This window comes from Nannospalax galili, unplaced genomic scaffold (assembly GCF_000622305.1).
Source record: "Nannospalax galili isolate Female #2095 unplaced genomic scaffold, S.galili_v1.0 scaffold889, whole genome shotgun sequence".
Taxonomy (NCBI): Eukaryota; Metazoa; Chordata; class Mammalia; order Rodentia; family Spalacidae; genus Nannospalax; species Nannospalax galili.
In genome coordinates this window covers 1,158,867-1,184,806 of record NW_008360167.1, presented here as the reverse complement: position 1 = coordinate 1,184,806, position 25,940 = coordinate 1,158,867, and the positions used below count along the sequence as shown (strand labels likewise).

Here is a 25,940-nt window from a genome sequence, read left to right as displayed (position 1 = left end):
TGTTCTTTTTTCAAGGTGACTTTAGCAAACCCAGTGGGGGTTGGAGAAACAACTGTAAGTGGGGTGCAGATAGGGAAGGGGGCCTAAATATGATAAAACTGTGTTGTATGAAATTCACCAAAATTCAATTAAAATACAAAGAAAAAAGATTGCTTTGGCTATTCTTAATATACTGTATTTCTTTACCAATTTAGAAAAAGCTTGCTAACATCTTGGGGGGGGGAAACTTCATGAGATTTTGATTGGATTAGACTTTACTCATTTTGAACATATTTGTGTTTAAGTATCTAACTTCACCCTTACACATTACTGTGGTTATCTTCTGGAGACTTGCCATTCAAATGTTGCTATGGTTCAGCTCTAAATATATTGTACTTTTAGAAAATGGTGGGGTCTCTATTTAGAGATAAAGTTGAAAACTCAGCAGTGTCAGACAGATCAGGTATGTGAATGCAGTAGGCCAGGTCAGAGCGGTATGGGGGCTGAAGCAAACAGAAGAATGGATGTCCTACGTACAGGGGACAGCCAGGGCTCAGCTGCAGCTGGCTTGTGCCATGGAAGAAGGTAAGCTCACTAATGTGTACTTGGGGGCAAGCAGATATCTGATGTTTTTCCCCTAAGATTTTATTTTCACATGTTGGCAACAAAATAAAATTTCAAATATCATATAGGCTGACATCTCCCTGTTGAATCTAGCCCGAGATGCTACTCTGCAATATTTGACAGAGATAAATTTCATGAGGCAATTTAATCAAATTTTTCTATGATATTTAGTCTCCAAAATATACTTGGTTTGACATTTCAATAGTTGCAATGTATTTTATTTCTCATGGTGAAAATAAAGTTTACCGTTTTCTAAAACCTATGCATTCAAAAATTTTAACATTTTACCTTTTTGTTTAATTAATATACTAGTAAGGAAAAAAGTTTATATAACAAATCAGAAAATGGATAAAATCTGGACAATATTCTTACTTTGAATGAAAAGGTTCAGGAAACAAGATGCAAAATACGTAAGGCCACTGATTACCTGCATTATCCTTCTGAAACCGTTTTTTCCCCTTAGTTACTGCCCTCTTACTATAGATCCCTTCTTTATGTTTAATGTTCACAGTAGCTGAGAGGTCATCATCTCTTGTGCCTAGCACCTGAGGTGGAAAATCTGGGGCAATAGCATCATTGGACCCTACAGAAAAATGGGAAAATAATACAATTAACACTAAAATAGTCTTGATGTCAAGAAAAGACTTTATTCTTTTTCCCTCTAAGGCCACTTCTATGAAAAACGAACTGACAGAATTTTTGTAGGCTAATTAGAAGGAGATGTCAGTCAAAAATAAGCTCTAAGACAGGCAAAATAAATGATAATGTAACCAGTCAAAGAAACAAATGACATAAAATATACCACACAAAGGGGAGTAGTGACCAGTTTGGAAGGACTCCTTCTAGCTCAAGAAGGGTTATGAAGAAAGGAGAAAACAGATAGGGAGGCAGCTTTTTGATATGGAGAGGAAGGCAAAAAGATATGCACAACAGAAGTTACTACATAAACACACAGGAATGTACAGGAATAGCAGACACTTATGGTCAGGCTGGACTGCAGGATATACTAACAAGAGTAATAGGAGATAGTTAAATATAGTTGCCTGGGATAAGATTCAGCAGCCTGTGGAATCCCAAAACAAAGACCATAAATTTTATTGTACATGAAATGCAACATTAATAATTTTTTAATCATGGGAAACTTATCAGCTCTGACTTAGGAAGAGTTATCTGATAACACAAAACACTGAAGAGAGTTGGTGATATAGCTCAGTGGTAGAGCATTTGCTTAAACTGTATGAGGCCCTGGGTCTAATGATATGTGATAAAGAAACAAAAGATTTGAAAGTATTTAATTTTCTTTTAAAACGCATCTCAATATTCCTATATAAACTAACAAGAGAAATGGGATTTATTATCATGCCATATCTAACAGGCAAAAACCATACCCAGACACATAAAAGTTTATAGTAACAGAAATCTTTCCTAGTCCAAGATTCCATATATTGTATATTTCTAGGGCTCCTAATTAATATGTAATTAATTAACATGTGTATAAGTGCTGAGAAAGTACCAGTCTCATTAGTCCAGTACAATGTAAATAAGCCATGTAGGGTATGTAAATAAGCCATGTAGGGTTTTTCAGAACAGACTGCAAGGACCATACCAAGCCTTCTGGGCCAAATCTACAGATGACACTGGGCTCTTCTCACCTCTCTGATAGTACCTTCGGCCTCTGCCTCTTCCCTCTCTGGCAAATCCTATTACTCTTTCTGCTACCAAGTCTTTCAGTGTTAAGAGTTCCTCCAGAACTAAACCTTCTAACTCTTCCTAAGTAAACTGTGACCTCCACAGGCATTGCACACATGGATGTACTTACATACATGCAGGCAAAACACTCATAAATAAATAGTTTTAAAGTATGTGTCTATCCTTTCTCCAATCAAGAAAGAAAATTCGGCTGGAAGCTACATGCTCCTCTCATTCTTCCCATTTCTCCCACTGATTTTACATACAAATAATTCACTGGGGGATGTCTCTGAACTTTATACATAAATGCAGTAATATGGTATATAAGTTTTCCTTTCTTCACTCCTATGATGTTTGCAAGGTAAAAACCACATGTCACCAGCTGAGATCTTTCTTTTATGCATCAGGTTCTAATATTAAAAGATACATCTAACCTTATAGCACTTAAATGAAATTAGACGATGTTTCTTCTTTAAGCATTTTAAGTTACTATATATTGCGATTCAACACAACTCTATATGGTGGTCATTCCCATCAATCCTCCGACATACCAGAACACACATCAGAAGCCATCAGTATATATATTCAACCCATCACCCTTCATTCTCCAAGGGAGGTGACCATGTCAGTCTAACAGTAACAGTGGATGAGCAAGACAATGAATGCCAGTGGAGCTGAGGCAGGTGGAAAAGGGTACAGACATGCATGTACACACCAGCAAACTGTAAGTGTGCTTATTTTCCAGCATCTGTGCAGAACTGTATTATGTGTGAGTATAGATGTCCGGAGAAGAAAGAGTAAATGTAATTGCTCCAGAATAATAACTAGAGATCTTGACCCCCAGGGATCCTGATTCCTCCAAGGGGCAGGGCCTGCTGAGGAGAATTGACTGCGGAGGGAGGGGTTTCTGGACGCCATCTTGAAACAGAAGTGGCATGCGGCGGGGGCGTGAAAAGATGGCCCTGGTGTCTCACCCACGTGGACACGAGAGGGGGCACTTACCGACCTGCGGCAAGACTGCAGGCCCACAATGAGCGGGTGAAAGCTAACAGAGACTCTGGGCAGGTGTGGAAGTGATCTGGAACAGCGGGTCCAGCCATGCAGAGCCGGATGCTGGGTGCTCATTTCTTTGTAAGTTGCGCCCCCCAAATATAAACTATGAGAAATTCAGATAGAGATGTTATGTGGTTTGTTAAATAGAGCCAGAGACAAGAGACCCTGAACAGAGTGAGGGTGGGTCAATCAGAGAGCAGGAAGGAGAAAATTTAGTGGGACAAAACTGGCGTAGTTGGCAGGATGGTGCTAGACACGACAAACCGCGGAAGTTTGGAAAAAGCTAGAAAGCTGATGGTGGAGCTGATGTGGATTTTACAATGGATTATAAAATATTTAACTAAAAAGAGGCGAGCCATGCAGAAGCGTGGGGCACAGATGTGTTGTAAATGTGGGGAAATAGCCCAATTACGGATACATGAAGGTTTGTTAAAGGTTATAGAAAGGCTAGAAAAACTTTTACTGGCTTTGGACACAAACAGAGCACCTAGAGGGGGCGTGGCCACTTTGTATAATAAAAGATGTGCCCCAGGCAGGGGAAGCTGAAAAGGCTATGGAAGTCCTGGCAGATCCAGTTGTAGAGCTTGAGAGAGGAAAAATAGGGACACTTTAACTTGTGTAAGGTCCAAGGACTCAGAGGAAAAGACAGATAATAGGAATAAAAAAGGTGACCTAAAAATAAAAGCAGCTAAAGCTGCCCCTCAATTCAACCATTGATACAAAAGGAAAAAAAAGCTAACAGTACTGTAGCTAGGAAATACTCCACAAGTTAAAACTAGGAAAAACTAACAAGCAAGCAATCAAAGAGCCTCTAACTGCGTGGCTTGTGAGTGTGTGGGACTTGGGAGGAAATGGCATCAGTCTAAGTCCTTCAGAAGCTTCACAGCTGAGTTATACAACCACCCATCTGTCCTTGCGATAGAGGTTATTCAACCTAAGTCAATGCAGAGGGAGCAGTCCTTAATGGGGTGGCTGGTTGAAGGCATTAAAGATACATGGCCACCACCAAGGGAGACTAACATGATTAGCAGGGGATGGATGACTATAAAGGAGGGGCAGGCATTACTGAGAGAACTAGGTACGAAAAAAGCAATATATGATGTCCAGTTCACTGGGCCAGATAAGACTGTGTTCACCAGAGATATGAAGGAAAGCTTAATTCAACTGGGACCTCAAGAATGGTATGGAGCTTTAATAGTTTTGCTAAGCCCTTTAATGGGACCGTATCTTTGTAAAGTGAGAGAGGCTTTAGCAAATGTAAATGATTCTGACCAACATGTAAAAACGTGTCTTCAGAATAACAGAACAACCTATAAGAGATATAAAAAAGACGAGATAGAAGAAATAGTCCATTTGGGTTACTTGAAAGACAAATGTGGCAAGACTTTTGTTGAGCCCAAATTCCCAGAGGAAAAAATTGATAGAAAACCAAATTCGGTACTAAGGAGCTTCTAGAAGGCTTTAAAACAAACAAACAAACAAACAAACAAAAAACAGTTTACAAAAGGCATTCAAAGGATAACAACTGTCCCAGGGGTGGTTAAGAATCCCCAAGTGCCACGCCATCTCCAATGGAGTCCACGTGAGGTTCTCCATGGACTGAGGCTGAAACTTCAAGGAAGACTGCCTCTTGGAACGGGCTGTGCAAAGAAAGCTTGCTGTGCACTTGGCTGTTCTACTCTTGCTCTTATCTTTATTGTAGGCATTGTGTTCCTGGCTCACAAAAGTAGCTCATTGTCCTTATTCAGGTCAGCGAGTGTGCCTATGAGAAAGTTAGATACAGATGACTTCTCTGGAACACTCTCACCTGATATCACACTTCCTCCAGATGCACCTCTTCTATTTCAGGCATTAGTTAAATTAGGAAAGAATAGGAATCCCTGAAAAGTCCTAGATAAATTACAACAGGAAGAATTATCTGTGGAATCCTCTCTTGCTAAGATTCCTTCAGCTGCTAAGATTATAGGAAAAGGATCTAAGATAGAAACCAAGAGAAAACTGCCACCCACTGTCAGAACTAAATACGAATATGCTTATGTATTAGGTAATGGGAGACTTTGGGCTCCACCAAAAGGGAAAGGAAGTTGTAAAACCACAAATGATTAAAAGAAAGGTTGCCAAACCTCAAAGGACAGAAACATGATGTCTGGCACTAGGTAATTAATAGATAAAAATCTTTTCCTCGCATCCCTTCCTTTGATGTTGGGAACCTCTGTTATGCAAAGTAGAAGTCCCTTCACATCCGGACAGCTCATGCAGCTCGGGATTATGTGCTGGGGCTCCTTTCATAGCAGGGTGCCTTCCTGGCATCTTTCCTGACTCTCCTTTTGAAGTGCCCGCCACGAATGCTCTAAACACAAACATGGCCTCTGGCTTTAGGAATACCATGCCTTCCTGTGATTTTTCAGGCAGACAGCAGTCTGGCAGAAACCCACTTCCATATGTAAATACAATGTCTCACAAAGTACCTAACAGCCAAAGCTTTTACCACTACCCCCATGGTATAAATATCCTAGTCTTCTCTCAATACTTGGAGCTAGAAGCAGACTTGGAGCTAGAAGCAGACTTGGGGCTAGAGCGGGGACTGAGTCGCTGAGACTTGGAATAAAGAGCTGTAGACTGAGTTCTGTGTCTCCTGCCTGTAATTTAGCCTCCCCGGGGGGCAGCACTCCCTCGTTACCGACTTGCGGACATTCTAGCTTTCGCTGTCCTCGTACTCTTCCCGCGTGGTTCAGTGGCCAGTGGACCTCGCATCCTGAGGAAAGTACACGGGTGGAAAAGGGACAGGATTTGGCTGGACAACGCTCCAGTAGCAGAGAAACTTTCAGCACCAGAGACGAGCGGACAGAGACACGGGACCCGAGCTGGCGGGAAAAGCCTGCGGGGCACCCGCCACCGCGGCCAGAGATGCCTGTGACCAGACCCGCGCCGCGACTAGCCAGGTGTAGCGGGGACCCCGAGATACCTGCGCCCACCACGCCTGGGGCCCAGAGCACTCCCTATACCTTTTATTATCAGAATAACTTTTCTTAGGAAATTATTGACTGCTTAATTAAACAAAGAAAGATTTTGCAATTATGCTCTGTACATAAGCTGATGCTTGCAGCTTGGAAAATATACTCAGATTCAACCAACTTCTGTGTTGTTTCTGTTTGTCAATCGCCAAATCCTTGCCCACTCTCTTACAGCCCTGTTCCCGTCGGACTGAGTGCTCCAGCTGAGCTGGTCCATCGCACCCAAGGATTAAATAAGCTGCATTTCTCTTCTGATAAAGGCTATACTAGGGGTGGAGGCAGTTTTTCCCACCAAGGCCTCCCCCAGCAACCAGGTATGGTCAAGGGGGGAGATGACAGATATGGCTACAGTCAGGAGGCAAACCCAAGGCCTGCTCGACTAAGGGAACCAACAAGTGCAGCAGGGACAGGAGAAACCCCCTGCCTCTTTAGCCCAGTCCGAGGTCAGGCAACTAGAGCCAACATCTGTAAGTGTATCAAGAATTAAAGAATACAAAGAGACTCCAAGTAAAATCCCCCAAGTGTGAAATGACTCCAAAGGGATAACTAAAGATAGTAAGGAACTAACCAAATTAATGCCTCTTACCCATGCTGTGGTACCTAACAAGGAGCTATGGAGAAAACAGTTAATACGAATGGATAAAACCTTTCCATGCTGTGTTAGACCTTGTCTATAATTGATATAATATATGATGTTAACCTCCCTTCAAGTATTTTACAGATGTGAAACCTATTTGAAAGATAACTGAAGAAGCAAAGGGTTATAGCTGTAAGATTCTTGGGAGTTTTATGGTTAGATAAGATAAAAACAAAGGTTCCCAAACTATACAACTGTTAAAAAAAAAAAAAATCTACAGTACCAGGGGTGGGTTACCCCCCTTTGAGCTGTTGGTCAGAGAGAGATCCTAGAGGTCCTCAAATTCACCAAGGCTATTGCCACTAATGTTGGTTGTACACTAGAAAGGTCAGTAAGGCCATGTTGAAGACACTGCATGATGTGAGTACGGGAGGAGAAGAAATGGAGCTGAGACTAAGCCACTGGATGGATGACATTCATAGTGCCAGAAGGCACTACACAGATAGTTGGGGAAGAAAGGATCCCCTATGATTCTACTCAATAATGGACCTCACATGCTGCACACTATGGACATACCAACCAATGCCTGCAAGTGCAATAATGGCTCAACCAGCATATGTACAACTGACAAACTTCTAATTGGATAAGGCCCGCTCCTAGGTGTGGAACATACATCTGGTGTGGTAGACCAGGCCAACTCCCTGTGTCAAGAAAGGATACAGGCCCTAGTGGGGAAGCCATCACAAGTATATTGTTTAATGAATATAGTACACCTACTGGGCTATCTTCTAGGCATTTGTATTTACATTCATGTTTGTTTAAATGTGTCTACTTCCTTCCAGTTGTCTTTATAGTAGAAGAAACACCACTGAGATAGATCAATGACCACAGCTTTAAGATGAATAATGGGGAGGCCCAAGAAGTCATTAACTCACCATGATACAAGAGAAATCGCCCTACATCTGTCACCCCCTCCAAGGCCCAGGGATCTCAGTGGAAGATTGGCAGAAAGATTTTAAGAGCACAGGAAAAGGGTGGAGTGTGTTCCCCAGGGGTCCTGGTTCCTCCAAGGGGTGAGGCCTGCTGCGGAGACTTAGCCACAGAGGGAAGGGTTTCTGGGCGCCATCTTGGAATAGAAGTGGCATGTGGCTGCAAAAAGATGGCCCTGGTGTCTCACCTGCGTGGACAGAGGGGGCATTTACTGACCTGGGGGGAGAATGCAGGCCCATGATGTGTGGGCGAAAGCTAATAGAGACTGTGGGTGGGTGAAGAAGAGATCTGGAATGGCGGGCCGAACTGCAGAGCCAGGTGCCGGGTGTCCATTTCTTTATAAGTTGGTCTCTCCCCTCCAAAGATATAAATTATGAGAAATTCAGATTGAGATTTCCTATAGTTTAATAGTGCTAGGGACAAAAGACCCTGAACAGAGGGAGGGCAGGTCAAACAGAGAGCGGGAAGGAGAAAATTCAGTGGGACAACCCTTCATGCTCATCTTGTGTATCTTCAAAGAAGTATTCATCTATGATACAAATAACACTCTATCACGTGGCATCTACTGTGGAAACCCCAATCTTATAAACTGACTCCATCTGATTCAATTGCCATCTCTATGTGGATGTCTAACAGGATCTCATTACTCCCATGCCCAAAGCAGACACTCTGATCATCTTTCCCAAATCTGGTTCTTCCTCAGTCTATTTTAGTAAATGGCACTTTTATTCACCCACCTACTCACTGTAGGAAATGAGAAATTATTTTTCCCATCTAATTATACCACATTCTACCACCAAGTCCAGGAGGAAATATATCCTAAAAAAGGAGGGGAGGGAGTGGGTGTGGATTTGATCAAAACACCTTATATGCATGTATGAAATTCTCAATAATATTTAAGTTAAAAAAAAATCAAGTTGCCTGAGTCCACTCACTCCATCTCTATGATGACACTCAAATCCCAGAAACTACCATCTCTGGGAGTGACTACTGAAACAGTCTTCCAACTGGTGTTTCCACCACTTGAATCCTCTCTTCCTGAATCTCTCACTTTCCATTGCAAGCCAATTCTTCACCTAGGATTACATTTACAAATGTAAATTAAACCACTTTATTAGAATAAAGCCCAAATGTTTTAAAATCCCTTACAATCCCCTGCATTATCTTTGCACCTGCCTCCATTAACTCTTTACCCACCACTCTGCTTTCTTGTTAAAATTTACAGGAGGTAAACTATTTTAGACTAAGCTAAGGACTATATGTTAAGACCCAACAGAGTAGACAAAAATGGAATCTTAGTGGCATCAAACTGAAACTATGAAAGAGCAAGATTCCTAAAGAGATCAGCTTTGGTCAAAACACATTTGCAGTAGCCAACTGAGAAGACTCAATTCAACTTGAGTAAGAAGACAAAGGAAGTCTCTCCTACAACCCTTATAAGGAAAGTAACAAGCTTACCAAGCTGCTTTTGGGGGGAAGGGGTATTCATTTTGTTTGCTCCTGATTTGTTTAGTAAACTGGCTAGCATACCAAAACCGTTATGCCATTTTCAACAGAATAAATTTTCTTAGTTACATAGTAGATTCCTGGCTGATAATGAATATTTAATAAAAGCCAACTCAATCTTTAAATTTGTGGATTTTATGATTTTTTTTTTTTTAAACAACCAGCAGCTCAGACTTGTAATCTAGGCTTCTTGAGCCTGAGGCAGGACCAAAAGACTCAAAATCTGCCTGGGCTACAGAAGAAGTTCAAAGTCAGCTTAGGCAATCTAGTGAGACTCTGTCTCAAAATATAAAGGGTTTTGGGGGGGTCACTGGGGGGGCTGGAAGTATAGCTCAGAATAGTACCTGGCTAGCACACACAAGGACCCTCATTCAATTCCCAGTATCAGAAATAAATAAATCACAGGTTGCCTTCTTTTTATCCATTAAATGCATCAAGCTGTTTACAATATAGCTATCTAAGGTGTATAATATTTCATATGGTCAGGACATTCTTGCCTTCCACTCTTTGCCTACCTTAGCCTTATCCTCTACCTCAGCTCAAAAGAGTCTTCCCAGAAAAGGTTACTATAAGCTCCTAAAACTAAAGTGGACCCCCTGTTATCACCATAGAACCCTTTTATTTCTTTACCATGTTCAGTTTTTATGAAAAAAAATCTTTGACCTATATTCCTGTAATTACCAAAACTTTGGGGTTGGTCCTGGGGATCAAACCCAGGGCCTTGCATCTTCTGGGTGAACAACTATCAACTGAGCCACAATCAACTGACCACACAGATAGAAACCAATCACCAAGTCCTAAATAAAATAAAATTCCCTTAGTTTCTTCTAGTAAAGACAAAATACAATTAAATTGGGTTTTCTTAAGTTTTTCATCCCCAAATACCTTAACTTTTTTCACTTTCTACCTTAATTTTCTAGCATTGAGACTTACTTTTATATTAAAGTGCCTTCAAAGTTCACTTGCAATCACTTTTAGTATTCCTTTCCTTTCCTTTTTTTCTTTGAATTCTCTGTTTTGATTAATCTCTTCAGCTGAGTCTTCAAGTGAATTTTTCAAGGACAGCCAGGAATAGAATACATTTTCTAGTTCTTGTACATTGGTGAAAATGTCCTTTTGTGGCCATATTGCTTGATGAATAGGCACTTGGGCCACAAATCCTTGAATATATTCTTCTCCCCTTAAACATAGATTCTATTCAGCTCATTTCTAACATCTGGCATTTTAAAGAGACAATCTTAGTTAATCTTTTTTGAACCATGAATGACTGTTTGCCTGCAGAGGCCAGAAGAGAGGATCGGGTACCCTGAAACTGGAGTTACAGATGGTTAGGGTTTGTCATGTGGGTGCTGGGAACTGAACCCTGGTCCTCTGCAAGAAGCAGCAAGCAATTGCTGAGCCATTTCTCTACTTAAAAAACTTAAAAAAAAATCTATATGCATATAGACTTACAAGTATTTAAGTTAAAAATGCTTGTATGGCATGTATTTCAGTCTCTTGCTACTGATTTGTGTCTATATTGTAAGAGACTTTGCAATCTATATCCTATCTTCTTATTTTTTATTTTAATAATTATTATTGGTCTTTTTGAGACAGGGTTTCCTGTCGGGGCGGCCTGAGGGCAGCGGCATCCTGGGCCTATGAGTTCCGGAGCACTTCCGCAGCCTGACCTAGAGTCGGCCCACCTGTCCAGTCACTTTTGATTCTCGCCAAGATGGCGCCCAGTGCAGGTCAAAGGGAAGGGATGGGAGAGCTCATCGCTGGCATAGGATTGGCTCCATCTGGTCCTTCCTCATTCCTGGCATGCAGAGGGCGTGGCCCCTCAGCCCATAGGTCTGCGACACCAAAAGTGACTGTCACAGCACAAACTTCCTGCCGTGAGTCTTTGCCTTTAAATACCTGTGCCTGCTGTAATAAAGTGTGTTCCTGCTCTGACTGGCACCCGGCTCTGCGTGTTTCTTTTGAGTCATGCACTCATCATCCCGCTCAGCCCCAAAGGGAAACGGACTATTGGCTGGTTCCGAGGATTCCTTTTCCCCCTCCCTGCATGTCGGAATCTGACATCTGGTGACCCCGACGTGATTCTTTGCTGATTCTCCGCTGACGACGGGCTAATCGGTCTTCGGGTGAGTGACCCCCATAAGATATGGGGAAGGCTAATTCCAAGTTAGAGTCTTCTCTTGAGGCATTGAGGCTGCTACTTAAGAGCCATGGCCTCAGCCTCTCAGACCCTCAAGCGATCCAGGCCTGGGATTGTATTAATGAGGTAGTGCCCTGGGTTGCCGCGAGTAATCTCTTTTACTGGGAGACCTGGGACAGGGTAGAGAGACTCGTCAAAAGGTCCCAGACAGAGAAGGGTAAGATCCCACCCCTGGGAGATCTCCCCACGATCTCAGCCCTCAAGGGCTGTTTCCCTCCTCGGCCCCCCAATAAGAGGGGGGGGGCTGCTCTGAGTTTCCTAAGTTAGTTACCCCCTGCCCTGATAAGGAAACCACACAAAAAAAGGAGGACCCACCAAAGGCCATGCAGAGGAAGGAGAGCCCACCGGCCTCTCAGGGAAACCTTTATCCCTCCTTAGATCCCTTTGAGGCAGCCCCCGGCCCTCTAAACCCCCTGTTAAAAAGGAAATGGAGGATAGCCAAAATTCCCCCCAGGGGCGACGGCACCACCTGATTATGGTAGTGAGGAAAAGTACCCCTTCGAGGAACCCTAATTATATCCCATCAACGTTAACCCAGGGGGGCACTGCCCAGCTATCTGGTATCCCTGGGAGGCCTCAGACATTAAGGAATTAAAGAAAGCCATCGTGGAAGATGGCCCCAGGTCCCCTTGGGTAGAGACTTTGTTGCAAGGCTTGGTTTATCAGCCATGCACCGCCCAGGACTGGATGGATCTTGCTAGTGCTGTCCTTCCTATCCCCCTCCATACCCCGACCAGGTTAGAGCTCTAGGCCTACTGGCATGGTGAAAGCTAGACTCTGGTCCCACTGAACCTGCTGTCTGCAGGATATGCCAAAAGGTGGGGGAGCCCCTTCATGAGTTTGTGGACAGGGTTGAAAAAGTCTTAAGAGAAAGTTCCCCCCGGGGCCGTTACGAGATCAGTTTGCAAAGATTCTCATCTGGGACGGCATGGATGCCGACAACCATATGGCATGTGCCGGGCTTAAGGAATGTTCCATCAGCCAATGGGTAGTGGCCTCCAAAGATGTGGGGAAAAAGGTGGGGCAGACTCAGGCCATGTCAGCCCTCCTTCAGGCCCAGACACAGGCCCTCACACAGGTGTTAAAGGACGCCTTCCGCAGGGAGGAGCCCGCTAACCCACAGGAAAAGGGACGATGTTTCCGTTGGCTAGACAGGGCATTTCCGCTGGCAATGCCCTAATCCACGCCCCAGGGACAACCCCAGACCTGCCCAGGATACCCCCCGCACTCCGTGCCCAAAATGCCAAAAAGGTTTCCATTGGGCCAAAGATTGCAGGTCAAAATATAACATATGAGGAGAGTCTTTAAACTCGAGGGGCGGCCCCCAGCCCCCTTAAACAAGGGGAAGAGGCATGTACAAGCCCACTGGACAGTTCCTCTCATCCCTGGGCTGAGGCCCAAGATGACTTTAACCATTGGAAATAAAACCTTTCAATTCTTCATTGACATAGGGCGGATTGTACGGTGATTAGAAAAGAGGAGGTCCCCCACTCGTGGAAATTGATCCCTGGCCCCCCTCTACTGGGGGTGGGAGGCCAATCCACCTCTTGGGAAACAGCCACGTGGCTGCCATGGGAGGACCCAAATGGTTGCCGAGGAGAGGAAGTCCCCCTTGTTGTCTCTGGATTGACAGCTAATCTTTTAGGACAGGACATCTTGGGAGAAGCTGAGGCCTTTATTACCACTGACCATAAAGCCTTTTACAACGACCTCCTTGACCTTGAGGAGGTCAAACAACAATTTGGGGAGAGGGCCACTCATTCTAATTACAGGGATGACCCCTACTTTGAACATCTTAGAAACAGATACCCCCGGGTGCACCCCCAATCCTAAGGGCCACTGCTCAGCCTCCGTCGTTCCCAATTACTTGGATCTCAGGAGACCTTGTATGGGTTGAGCAGTGGCCTCTACCTTCTAACAAACTACAACAACTCCATCAGTTGGTTCAGGGCCAATTAGATCTCAGACATATTAAACCTTCTACTAGACCCTGGAACTCACCTGTTTTTGTTATAAGAAAAAGCAATGGGACCTGGAGACTCCTCCAGGACTTGAGGGAGATCAATAAAAAATGGCCCCTATGGGCACCCCCCAGAGGGGAATGCACTGGATCCCCACTATCCCCGTTTCCTTTGCCCTAGCCACCATAGATATTAAGGACTGTTTCTTCTCAATACCTCTACATCCAAAAGATACAGAAAAATTTGCCTTCTCAGTGCCCTCGCTAAACTTCAGAGGGCCAGACTTAAGGTTTGAATGGTCCGTTTTACCCCAAGGTATGGCTAATAGCCCTGCCATCTGCCAGTACTATCTGAGCCATATCTTTGCCTCTATAATCAAAAGGCCAAACATCCTATTCTATATCTATATGGATGATATAATTCTGGGAAGTCCGGACTCTAACGACCTGCATAATTTGGTTTCTGAATGTATAGCCCTGTTACAAGACCATAATTTCAATGTGGCCCCGGACAAAATCCAAACTGTCCCACCACTAAAGATATTGGGAGCCTCTCTCACTTGATACTGTGTCACCCAGCAAGCCACAACTTACCACTCAACCTCCCTCAGCTTCAAAAGCTACTTGGAGAGATCAATTGGCTTAGACCCTGGATTCCTATATCTACTGAGGAATTAATTCCCTTGTTTGACCTCTTGCGTGGCCTTGACTTAACCTCCAGGGTAAAGTTGCCACCCCAGTGCCTACAAATTCTGGCTAAAATCCAACAGTATATAAATGAGGCCACTCTAAAAAGATTTGACACTAACGTCCCCATGTCTCTTTATCTTTTCATTGGGAGTACATTGTGCACCGCTCTCTTGGCACAAGAGGGTGAGCTCATACGATGGATCCATTTGTCCGTAGGTGGAACTCGAGTCTATTCCATGGTTAACCAAATTGCTGATTGTATTATCAAGGGAAGGGACACAGCAGTCTGGCTGTTTGGTATTGAGCCCCATACCATTATTACCCCCTATAGATTGACAGATTTTACATGGCTTCAAAGAAATGAGACAATTGTGCTGGCTCTGGATTTTTTGGCAAAATTGACTGCCACTATGGCCCCTATAAGTGGATGAGCTCCTTCTCGAGGCTGGACTGGGAGCCCCCTAGACTTTTTCTTTCCCAACCCAATCCCAAATTCCTGTGTTCAGTGATGGAGGGCATCTGGGAGCCTCCCTGGTCATCTATCCTCCCCTAAAGCAGGGACAATCTCCTGTACCCATTAAATCAGTCTCCCGCCAGGTTGAGGGATCGCCACAATTTAAAGAGCTCTTTGCTGCTGTCATGGCGTTGGATTCCATATCTGAGCCCTTCAATCTATTTTCAGACAGCCTATATGTGGTTAATTTGCTACTCCACCTAGTGGATGCTCACATTAGGTTGGACTCCAATCCTATATCCCTTCTGATGATTCAAGCCCACACTCTACTTAAACTCAGATTAAATCCAATATACCTCCAACATCTTAGAGGCCATCAAAATATGCCAGGATTCCTCTCAGAGGGAAAGAAAATAGCTGATCAACTGGCCTCTTCTTGCCAGGGCTACACAATCTCTGAGGCTACCCAATTTCACCAATTGATACATGTCAACTGGAGGGGACTTAGACAAAAATTCCCTCAGATGGCGGTTAAAGACTTAAAGAAAATCGTTCGCACATGCCGATCCTGTCAGCCCTTCCTTCAAGTTCCCCCACTTCAGAGTGCTGGAGTCAACCCCTGAGGCCTCCGACCCAACCATTTGTGGCAAACCGATGTCACACAATTTACTTCCTTTGGAAAATTAAAATATATCTTCCTGTCTGTCGATTCTTTTTCACATGCCTGCTGGGCAACTGCCCACACTGGAGAAAAATCCAGACATGCAATTAGTAATATACTACAATGCTTTGCCACCCTTGGGTTACCTGAAAAAATTAAGACAGACAATGGCCCCTGCTTCACAAGCAAGCCATTTACTAAATTCCTTCAAACATGGAACATCCAACACTCCACAGGCATCCCCTACAATCCTCAGGGATTCCTTTCCCCCCTCCCTGCATGTCGGAACCGACAGTTTCCCTGTAGCCCCAGCTAGTCTGGAACTTACGTAGACTAGGATGGCCTCAATCTCACAAAGATCAACCTACCTTTGCCTTCCGAGTGCTAGGATTAAAGGCATGCACCACCATGCCTGACTTTTTCTTTTTAAAGAGAGAAAACTTGGGCTGGCACTACGGCTCAAGAAACTCTAGCAGAGGACCCAGGTTCAATTTCCAGGACCCATATGATGGCTAACAACCATCCATGGCTCCAGTTCCAGGGAATCAGATGTTCTCTTCTGACCTCCATGGGCACTGCATGACATGAGTGCACTTATCTACATGCAGGCAAACTGTGCTGGATAGCTTTAGTGTCAACTTGACACACCTGGGTTGAGGGAGCCTCAGTTGGGGAATTTCCTCTATTGGACTGGCCTGTGGCCATGTCTGAGGGGCATCTTCTTGATGAGTGATGTGGAAGGGCCCAGCCCACTGTGGGTGGTGCCACCCCTGGGCTGGGGGTCCTGTGTTGCATAACAAAGCAGGCTGAGCAGGGGCCAGGGAAGCAAGCCAGTAAGCAGCGTTCCTCCATGGCCTGTGCTTCAGTTCCTGCTTCCAGGTTCCTGCCTTGAGTTCCTACCTTGGGCTCCCTGATGAACTGTGACCTGGGAGTTGTAAGCTAAATAAACCCTTTCCTCCCCAAGTTGGTAGTGGTCAGAGTGTTTTGTCATAACAATGGAGAAAGAAACTAAGACACACTCATATACAGAAAATTAAATAAAAATAAGAATAAAATACTGGGCTGGAGAGATGGCTCAGTGGTTAAGAGCACAGGTGATTACTGCAGAAGACCCGGGTTTGAATCCCAACACCCACATGGCAGCTAACAATTGTCTGTACCTCCAGTTCCAGGGGATCTGACAGCTTCTTCTGTCCTCTGTGGGCATTGCAAAACATGGATGCATTTACCTACATGCAGGCAATACATGCATACACATAAAATATAAATATTTTTTTAAAAAAGAATAAAATACTTTTTTTAAAAAGAAAATTTTTCCTTAACTGTACTTTAAATTTTACTTCTGCTACTGGGAGTTCTTAACCATGTTTCTAGTAATATCTTATCTTCTCATGTTCTAATTTTGTTTTTCCTTTGCTTGTGTGTTTTTAGACAGTTTTGAGTTTGCATAAAATACCAATTACATTGGCCTGGAACTTGCTACGTAGACCAGGCTAGCCTCGAACTCACAGAGATCCACCTGCCTCTGCCTCCCATACTTCATGTTAATTTGACCCTCTTGCTTATCTATAAAATTTTTTTTAATGTACTAGCAAATCTTTAGCAGGTAATCTTTCTATTCTATTCACTCCTGCTCCTTTCTTCTTTAAAAAATTTAGGTATAAAATTGGCTATTAACCAATTTAAATGAGTAGATAGTTCAGCAATATTTAATGTACTGAAATACTGTTATCTAATTCTATAAACATTCTCATTGCTCCACATGAGATCATACAAATATGTGCCTTTTGTGAGTGGCTTAAACTGTTTTATTTTTAATCATTCAATGATCTCTTTTTTTACACTATTACCTTCTATTTTTTAAATGGAATTTTTGCAAATTTCATACAAAACACTTTGATCATATTTAGACCCTCTTTCCCCTATCCACAGCTCCCCCACCAGATTTCATGCATTCTGTTATATGTAAGTTAAAGCTCTTATAGAGCCACATTTGTGTTCCTAAATGTCCCTCAGGATGAGTCCATCCACTGAATTCAACCTATTATCATCCCCGCCCCAAAAAAACCCACTTCTCTCTCCCAGTTGTCACTGGTTGGTTGCCAAGCTTCTATGGGGTTGTTTTATTTTTCTTTCCTTTTTTTCCCCTTTGTTGTTAGGTACATACATATTTATAACTGTTATTTCTTATGGATTATTGATCAGTGTAAAATATCTTTGTCTTTTAGAAACAGCTTTTTGTTAAAAGTCCATTTCATCTATCATTAATATAGCCACTGCATGGTACAACTTTCCCATCCTTTTACTTTCATCCTGATTGTTTTTTAGTTTAAAGGGAGTATTTTGTAGACTAACTACAGTTAGACCATGTCTGTTTATCTACTCTGCCCATATCTGTCTTATTATTATAGCTATTGACCTACTAATATTTAATGTAATTACTGGTAATGGAATTTAGGTCTACCATTTTACTATTAATTCATCTTCTATTTTTGTTCCTCAAATTTCTTTAATAGTACTTTTTTTTGTTAAAAAAGATTATTTGCTAGCATAGTCTGGATTTCCTCTTTTAATATGCATTTTGTTTTGTTTTCTTTTCTTTTCTAAGACAGCATTTCCTGTATCCCCAGCTGGTCTGGAACTTTCTATGTAGGCCAGGCTGGCCTCAATCTCTCAGAGATTCATCTGCCTCTGTCTCTGCTGGGATTAATGGTGTGCAGCACCACACCTGGCTTACTATACCTTTTTTTTGTTTTTTTCTTAGTAGTGGTCTTGGCAATTGCCATTTGCATCTTAATTTCTAACAATCTATTTGAGAAGATATAAATTTCCACAGTGTTAAAAAAATTGCTGTTTCTTCTCCACTGTGCTTTTATTATAATAAATTATATCTCTACACATGTTGTATCTGTCAACATGGATTTATAATGACTGTTTTATACATCTACCTTTTAAGCCATGTAGGTCTAAAATGAATTACAAACAGAATTGTATTTATTTCCTAAAGTTATTTATAAATCCCTTGAGTATTTCCTATATATCTAGGTTGTTAACAATGAACTTTTGGTTTTTGTTCATATGCATGTATCTTCATTTTTTAGGTGAGCTTTGCTGGATATAGAATCTTGGTTAAGGTATAGTTTTTCCTCATGGTTTCTGATGAGACCTTATCTGCTCAGTCAAAACTGAGAAGACCTAGCACATAATGAGTTACTGCTTTCTGGATGCTTTCAAGATACTCTCTATGTTTGGCCTTTGATAGTTTGATTACTATGTATCTTCCAGATTAGTATGTATCTGGAAGTTGTTTTGGTTGTCATCAAATTGGGGGAATTTGGGTTCATTGTTCAAATATTCCTTTTATCCATTTCTGCCTACCCTCTTGTTTTGACTCCTCCCTTCCACTGCGTATATATTAACAACTTAATCATTTCCCAGAGAACTCTGAGATTTTGTTCATTTCACTTTTCTTTTTTCTCATACTAAGCAATTTCGATGGGCTTATCTTCAATTTTTCAATTTCTTTTTTCTGCCTGCTTAAATCATCTATTGAGCTCTAGCAAATATTTCCTACTTTCTGTACTTTTTCAATTCCACATTTACACGACTCCTTTTTATGATTTCTATCTCTTTACACCATTCTCTGTCTAGTAAGGAGTGTTCCCATACTCTCCTTTGGTTCTTCACAACATGTTCCACTTCACTCACCAAACATACTTTAAGTAGTTAAATCTGTGTCTGGAATTCCTCAATTTTTTTTCTGTATATGGAACACACTATCTTATGTTTTTCCTTTATAATCTTTTTGTCACAAGTTTAGACACTTAAATAATATAGTATAATGTGGCAATTACTCCAATCTCAGGATTTGGTGCTACTGTTTTGTGCTATATTCTTTGTTATGTATGGTCATTAAAGTTTCTACTTGATTAGCTTGGTGGGCAGTTAATGCCAGTACAGAGACTGCATTAGACACCTGAAACCAGTAAGTCTTCATGTCTTTGGTTCTGTGCTTTTGCTGAAGTGGCTTTAACACTGATCCAGGCAGTTGTCAACTCCTTTTTTTTTTTTTTTTTAAGTCTTTTTGAGACAGGGTCTCCCTGTAGCCCCAGCTGTCCTGGAACTCACTATGTAGACCAGGCTGGCCTTGAACTCCCAGAGATCCACCCCCCACCCCCACCTTCACCGCTGGGATTAAAGGCGTGCACCACCAGGATTCTCCTTTTTTTTTTTTTTTTTAACCTTGCACAGAACTTCAAGGTGAGTCACATTTAAGAGTTGGGCACACACACAGATCTACGTGCATCATCTACTAGAGTCCCAGGAATGCCAGAGTTTTAGAAAACATCTGCAGTCATCAATCTCATCCTTGGGTTTTCTTTAACATATCTCAGTTAATTTATTGTTGCCTTAACTGTCACCTTCACTTCAGGCATGGTGACATTAAAATAATTCCTTATGTTTTTGACAAGCCCCTCCACTTTGCTCCCGAGAGGTTTTTAGCACTGGATGGCTCTGAGTTAGGTCAAGTAAAGACAAGTCTTGTGAACAGAGTCTTCCATGAAGCCATCAGGCATGTCTAATACTGACAATTCTTTAGACAAACTTTTGAAAGAAGTTCTGCTCCATTTTGTTCCTTCTGGTTCTGGGAAGAAGAGCTGTCATTTAGTAAGTACATCTCTAATCTTCAGTGCAGGATGGGACCACCGCAAGGGAAAGAGACTATTACTATTACTACTACTATTCTCATCAAGGCTCCTGTCATCAAAGAGGTTATTGTTCAGTATAAAGGGATTCTTGTATACGTCTTCCTACCAAAGTCAATGACCAAAGAAGTAAAATTCAAGAGCCTCTTCCATTGTCCTATCTGCTTTCTTTTTATTCTTTCTTTTTCAACAAAGAATCTTTGAAGTTTTCTTATTTACTCATTTTCAGCTGAGGAACAATCAATTTGGCACCAGTGTTTGCTAACATTGGTGTACGGCTTGCTGTTAGTTCCAAATGCGTTAATTCTTCTCATAATATCTACAAATGCGTACACGCACACACACACACACACACACACACACACACACACACACACACAGATAAACAATAGCTATAGGAACAGTTTCTCAGCTTAGTCTAAGAGCATTATTTTCTATTGCCAATTTCCTCATTCACAGAATATACAACAGAAACAATTACAGTCTCAATAGGTATAGCTAGTCTTGTTGGGGAACCCTGCTGTTAAGGTCGGCTCCTTTCTCAGCAGGGGCTTCCTGCCTGACTTACCTGGAAAGTGCCACCAAGTACAGATGCCTGAACTTATTTGTAACGTGACCTTTGGCAAAGTTACCTGGAGTAAAAACTACCCTCAGGTTTTTTCTATATGATAATTATGCATTGCCCTATAGCCAGATGATAGGATCCCCCTACCACACGTAAATAAAGCATACTCTGAGCACCTATCAGCTGAAGCTTTGGCTGTTGCCTCCACACTGTATTTTCCCTGACCCCCACTGAATAAACAGAGCTGTATCACTGAATCTGGAGCTGTTTCTCTGAGTCTGGAGCTGTATCACTGAATCTGCCTCCCTGGAAGGGCTTTCTTCAGTCAGTGCTCACTGGCTGTCCTGACCCCGTTTGTTCGTCGCTTCTGCTCCCTTTGTCCTCGTGGACCCTTCTGGCCAACGACCCACGAGGGGAGGGAGAGACCCCCTCATATTCTCTTTTTATTTCAACAGGCATTAAGTACTTTATTTAGAAGGATATTTCTCAGAATAGGATATACTGCCACTGAGCTCCCATCACCCTCCATTGTTAAATTTTTCTCATTAGTGTCTTTAAATAGATGGAAATTTTAAAGATGTAAATGGATAGTACAACATCAGAAAGCTCAAAAAGTATTAAGAAACTTAACCAAAGTTCTATTTACAATTTCTGAATTAAGAGTAAAAGGGATCAAATATTTATCTACAGAAAATTACATAAAGTTATTTTTTGCTTTTTTGTTTGTTTGAAACAGGGTTTCCATATTATAGTCCATACTGGACAAGGATTCACACTGTATTCTAGGCTGCCTTGAACTTGTAGCAATTTGCCTGCCTCAGCCTCCCAAATGCTGGGAGTAGAGGTATATACCACCAAGTCTAGCAAGTGAGCTTGTTTTATTTCTGTAAACACATTTTTTTTTTTTTTTTAAAAATCAAAGCCTTGGAAGGACTGAAATTTTCTTCAATTCTGATAAATTAATCAATCCTCACATTTGCAAAGCATTTTGTGGTACATCCTTTTAGCTCCATCATAATGGAGAGTTAGAAGTTACATTACATTACAGAGGCTATAATCAGTTACTATAAGAAATTAGTTATGCAGCTGGAGAGATGGCTCAGCAGTTAAGAACACTGGCTGTTCTTGCAGAAGACCCGCGTTCGAATCCCAGCACCCACATGGCAGCTAACAACTATCTATTAACTCCAGGTCTAGGGGATCTGACATCCTCTTCTTTTCCCCGCGGGCAGTGCACAACATGGGCACACTTACCTACGTGCAGGCAATACATGCATACACATAGAAATAATATTTTTAAAATTAGTTACATTTTAATATAAAGTTAACAATCTGATGCCACAAATAACTTTTTTGTAACTTATTTTTTGTCTTTTTTTTTTTTTTTTTTTTTTTTGAGGCAGGGTATCCCTGTAGCCCCAGCTGTCCTGGAACTCACTATGTAGACCAGGCTGGCCTTGAACTCACAGAGATCCGCCTGCCTCTGCCTCCCAAGTGCTGGAATTAAAGGCGTGTGCCACCATGCCCGGCTAAATTTTTAAATTTAAACTTTAAATGCCCATGTTGGGGCACAAAGAAGACAGAAGAGGGAGTTGGATACCCTGGAATCCAACTATGGTTGTTAGCCATCATGTGAGTGCTGGGATTCAAACCCTGGTCTTCTGTAAGAACAGCCAGTATTCTTAACCACTGAGCCAATCTCACCTGTACTCTAATTTCTCTTTTCTTTAAAATTTCTACACAAATATTTTTCCAGCCAGGTGTGGTGGCACACACCTTTAATCTCAGCACTTTCGGAAGCAGAGGCAGGCAGATATCTGAGAATTCAAGGCCCGCCTGGTCTACATAGCATGTTCCAGGCCAGCTGAGGCTAAGGGAGGGGGACGCCCTCCCCAAAAAAACAAAAAAAAAAAAAAAAAAAAAAAAATCTATACAAACCAGGAAGAAAGTGAATCTCCTATAGTAAATAGACCACAGAAAATAGTACCTCACCATCACGTTCCCCCACCATACCAACTCAGAAGCACAATGGGCTCCTCTACAGGGATGCTGTGAGTTAAAATTCAAAGGAAGCACTAGTGATATTTAGCATCAAGTGTACCCCCACGAACTAAAAGCTCAGCGTGACAGTTTTATATGTTCCTGTCAATGCTGTTATGTGTTTGCAAAGCTGAATTTCTGGCAACTGTCATCATTAAAAGAGGAAATGAGAGTGGGTATGTCCCATTTCACCAGAAGTGGTGCAATACCCAACAACAGCACACATCATCAGTAATTAGTTGCTATTTTTCAGGAACAAAATTAAGTTTTTTCAGGGGCTGGAGAGATGGCTCAGCGGTTAAGAGCACTGATTGTTCTTGCAGAGGACCCGGGTTCGAGTCCCAGCACCCACATGGCAGCTACGAACCATCCTTAACTCCAGTTCCAGGGGAATCCAAAGCCCTCTTCTGACCTCCGTGGCATTGCACAATACGGGTGCACTCACATACATGCAGGCAATATACTCATACACATAAAATAAAAATTGTAAATAAAATATTTTTTAAAAATTAAGTTTTTTAAAAATAACCAGTTAGAAAGGAGTAACACTTTTGCTTGTCAATTTGTTAGATCAAAACAGTATTTGTATTCTTATACTTTAGTAGCTAAAAATATTACCTTTTCTATTTATTACACTATACATATACTAAGAAAACAAATAGCTTTAACAGTGTGTAGGCAGTATGCTCAAGACAGTCTGAGCTTTCTACCTTTCTGTAGATGGGCCCACTAACCCTAACAAATGCATAATTTTCTTCACTGAATATTTTTTAAATGCTTAAGGTTAGAGAATAGAGCTGATCAAATGACTCACCTCTCTGAATTAGAGGTCAAAGAACAGAAACCTCCATGTCTCACTTCACTTGTCATTTCATAATCAACTAGCCAACACACAACATTTCCAAAAACAAAATCTTGAGTAATCTCTCCATAATACCTGGATGTGAGCTCTCAACTGTAGTGTCTGATTTGAAATCCGGAAATGAAGGAACTGTTTTTAATTGTGGAACATAGTACATCTTCGAACTACCAGATGGCTTATATGGCAACAGCTCACGCTGGGCTAAGGAAGAAAAGGTCAGAACAGTTAGGGACAAAGCAGCACTACCTCACTGAATACTTACTGAGTACCTTTCATCTGCCACTCGGTGTTCACCTTTCTTGGGATATATGAGTAAACAAAACGAAATATATCTTTGCTTTCAACAGGAGCCAATTAAAACAAACAGGCAGAGGCTGGAGAGTTGCTCCACATTCCCTGTTCCTTCCAGATGACCCAAATGAGGAATCCAAGACAGCAGTTATACACTGTTACTGTGCACTATTACCATCCTGCATGTCATATCACTATGAACTGAAATGCCAATAATTCATCTGCCTGCTGAAAAACAGAATCAACTAAGTCCTTATACTACCTGCATTTTTACAAAAATTATGAGTCAAAAATAAGTCAATCATAAGCAGCATGAATTCCACATACTCTACTAGAAATTAAGATTTTCAAAAAACCTATTCTCATAGATGTGTAAACAAAAGATGAACACAGTAATTTTATAGTTCATAATGCTTAAACTAAAATTAGGTTTAATGAGGAGAAAGACACAGTAACAGCTCAAAGATAATTGCACATAAAAATTGGTACACTGATGTAAAGCAGTTACATTCTCTTACCATCTTTGCCACGAGAAGCTGTGTGCTGCTGCACGGAAGAAGATGAGGCAAACTTGACAGGAAACTTGTGTGGCTTCTGGGTAGTGGGGTCCAGACCAGCATTAATAAAAATTTCAGATGAAAACGTAGTTTTTTCTGGACTTTCTGTTGTTATCTGAGTGACTGCATCAGAAAATAACTTTCCAGAGGGGGTCTCACTCTGATCTCGTGAACTAACAAAAAAGAAACCAGCAGATTATGTCTGTGGCCTAGAAGACTTAAGAAAACACAACTACGAACATGATGATCTCAGTGTTGATAATCTATTTTCATAGTACCCTTCATTTTGTTAATACATATTAAAATATGACCATTCAAGTGTTTATTTTTATTTATTCTAAAGTCTACTTTCAATTTTAGTTTATAATACTGTTATATAAGTGAGAAAATAGTACTTGTCAGTTGAAATTAAAACACATTTTTGTTATTGTTGTTTTGGCAGGGTTGGGTTTCTTTTTTTTTTTTTTTTTTTTTTTTTTTTTTTTTTTTTTTCTGTCTTTTTGTCTTTTTCAGACAGGGTCTCCCTGTAGCCCCAGCTGGCCAGGAACTCACTATGTAGACTGGCCTTGAACTCACAGAAATCCACCAGCCTCTGCCTCCCGAGGGCTGGGATTAAAGGTGTGTACCACCATGCCAAGCTTATTTATTTTAAATTAGATAATTACTATAAACCTATACTAAATGTCTAGTAAGTGCAAGGAATAACAGTCTTCCGACAAGGGATTTGTATTTCGGTGGGGGAACCCTTGGTTCAAAATTGTGTGTGTGTGTGTGTGTGTGTGTGTGTGCGCGCACACTTGTTTATCATCAAGATTATAGAGCATTCATATTAAAACAGAGTAAATGAATGATGAATAAACAAACACTTGGAAGAAAGGTCAGTTTGCTTAAGAAGAATTCATTACAACATGGTGACACCTCTCACCAGAACAGATAAAGCTTAACTTCCACTTCCACTGTGAGTATAGGATGAACTTAATCTGGATTTCCACAAGTAGAGAGCAAGAAGGGGAAAATGAACATTAGAGTGGAGAAACCAGGCCAACAGCACCTTATTCAAGTGATCAAGGTTGACATCACAATGATCACTTATGGATATCATTTTCCCTGTCTGCTGTGTGAGGGATTTCATCTTATGAAAACCTCTTTCTCCAAAGCTAAAACAACAGTTTAATCATGAGTCAAACTGAAATGAAAAAACTATTTAGTTAATCTATCCTTCAAAATTACCAAATTCGTTAAAAAAGGAAAAAGGGCTGTCCTAAAGCACAGAAGGCTAAGAATCATTTTGTACTGTTATAACAAAATATATAGGTTATCTGGCCTCTAAACAGAATTCATTAGTCACAGTTCTGGAGCCTGAGAAGTTCAAGATTGAAGCAATAGCAGGTTTTTGTGTCTGGTGAGGGCCTGCTTTCAGGGTCATATAGTGCCTTCTCATCATGTCCTCACCTGGTGAAAGGGATTAGATAGTTGCTGGAGGTCTCTTGTAGGACACCAATCACATTCATAAGGCACCCAT

At 41.6% G+C, this 25,940-nt stretch overlaps 1 protein-coding gene across 6 annotated transcripts in view; it reads right to left on the bottom strand.

The window, feature by feature from the left end:
- Positions 1 to 25,940, bottom strand: part of LOC103726557 (Alstrom syndrome protein 1 homolog) — a 153,491-nt gene that overhangs the window by 47,611 nt on the left and 79,940 nt on the right. For 5 of the 6 annotated variants that reach the window (XM_029559180.1, XM_029559181.1, XM_029559183.1 and 2 more), the window contains 3 exons: positions 24,380 to 24,591; positions 23,646 to 23,771; positions 1,031 to 1,186 (listed from right to left, as the gene is read on the bottom strand). In XM_029559180.1, the coding sequence (XP_029415040.1) occupies positions 1,031 to 1,186; positions 23,646 to 23,771; positions 24,380 to 24,591 (494 nt within the window). The remainder of the gene's footprint in view (positions 1 to 1,030; positions 1,187 to 23,645; positions 23,772 to 24,379; positions 24,592 to 25,940) is intronic. The other variant, XM_029559182.1, reaches the window with a different exon arrangement.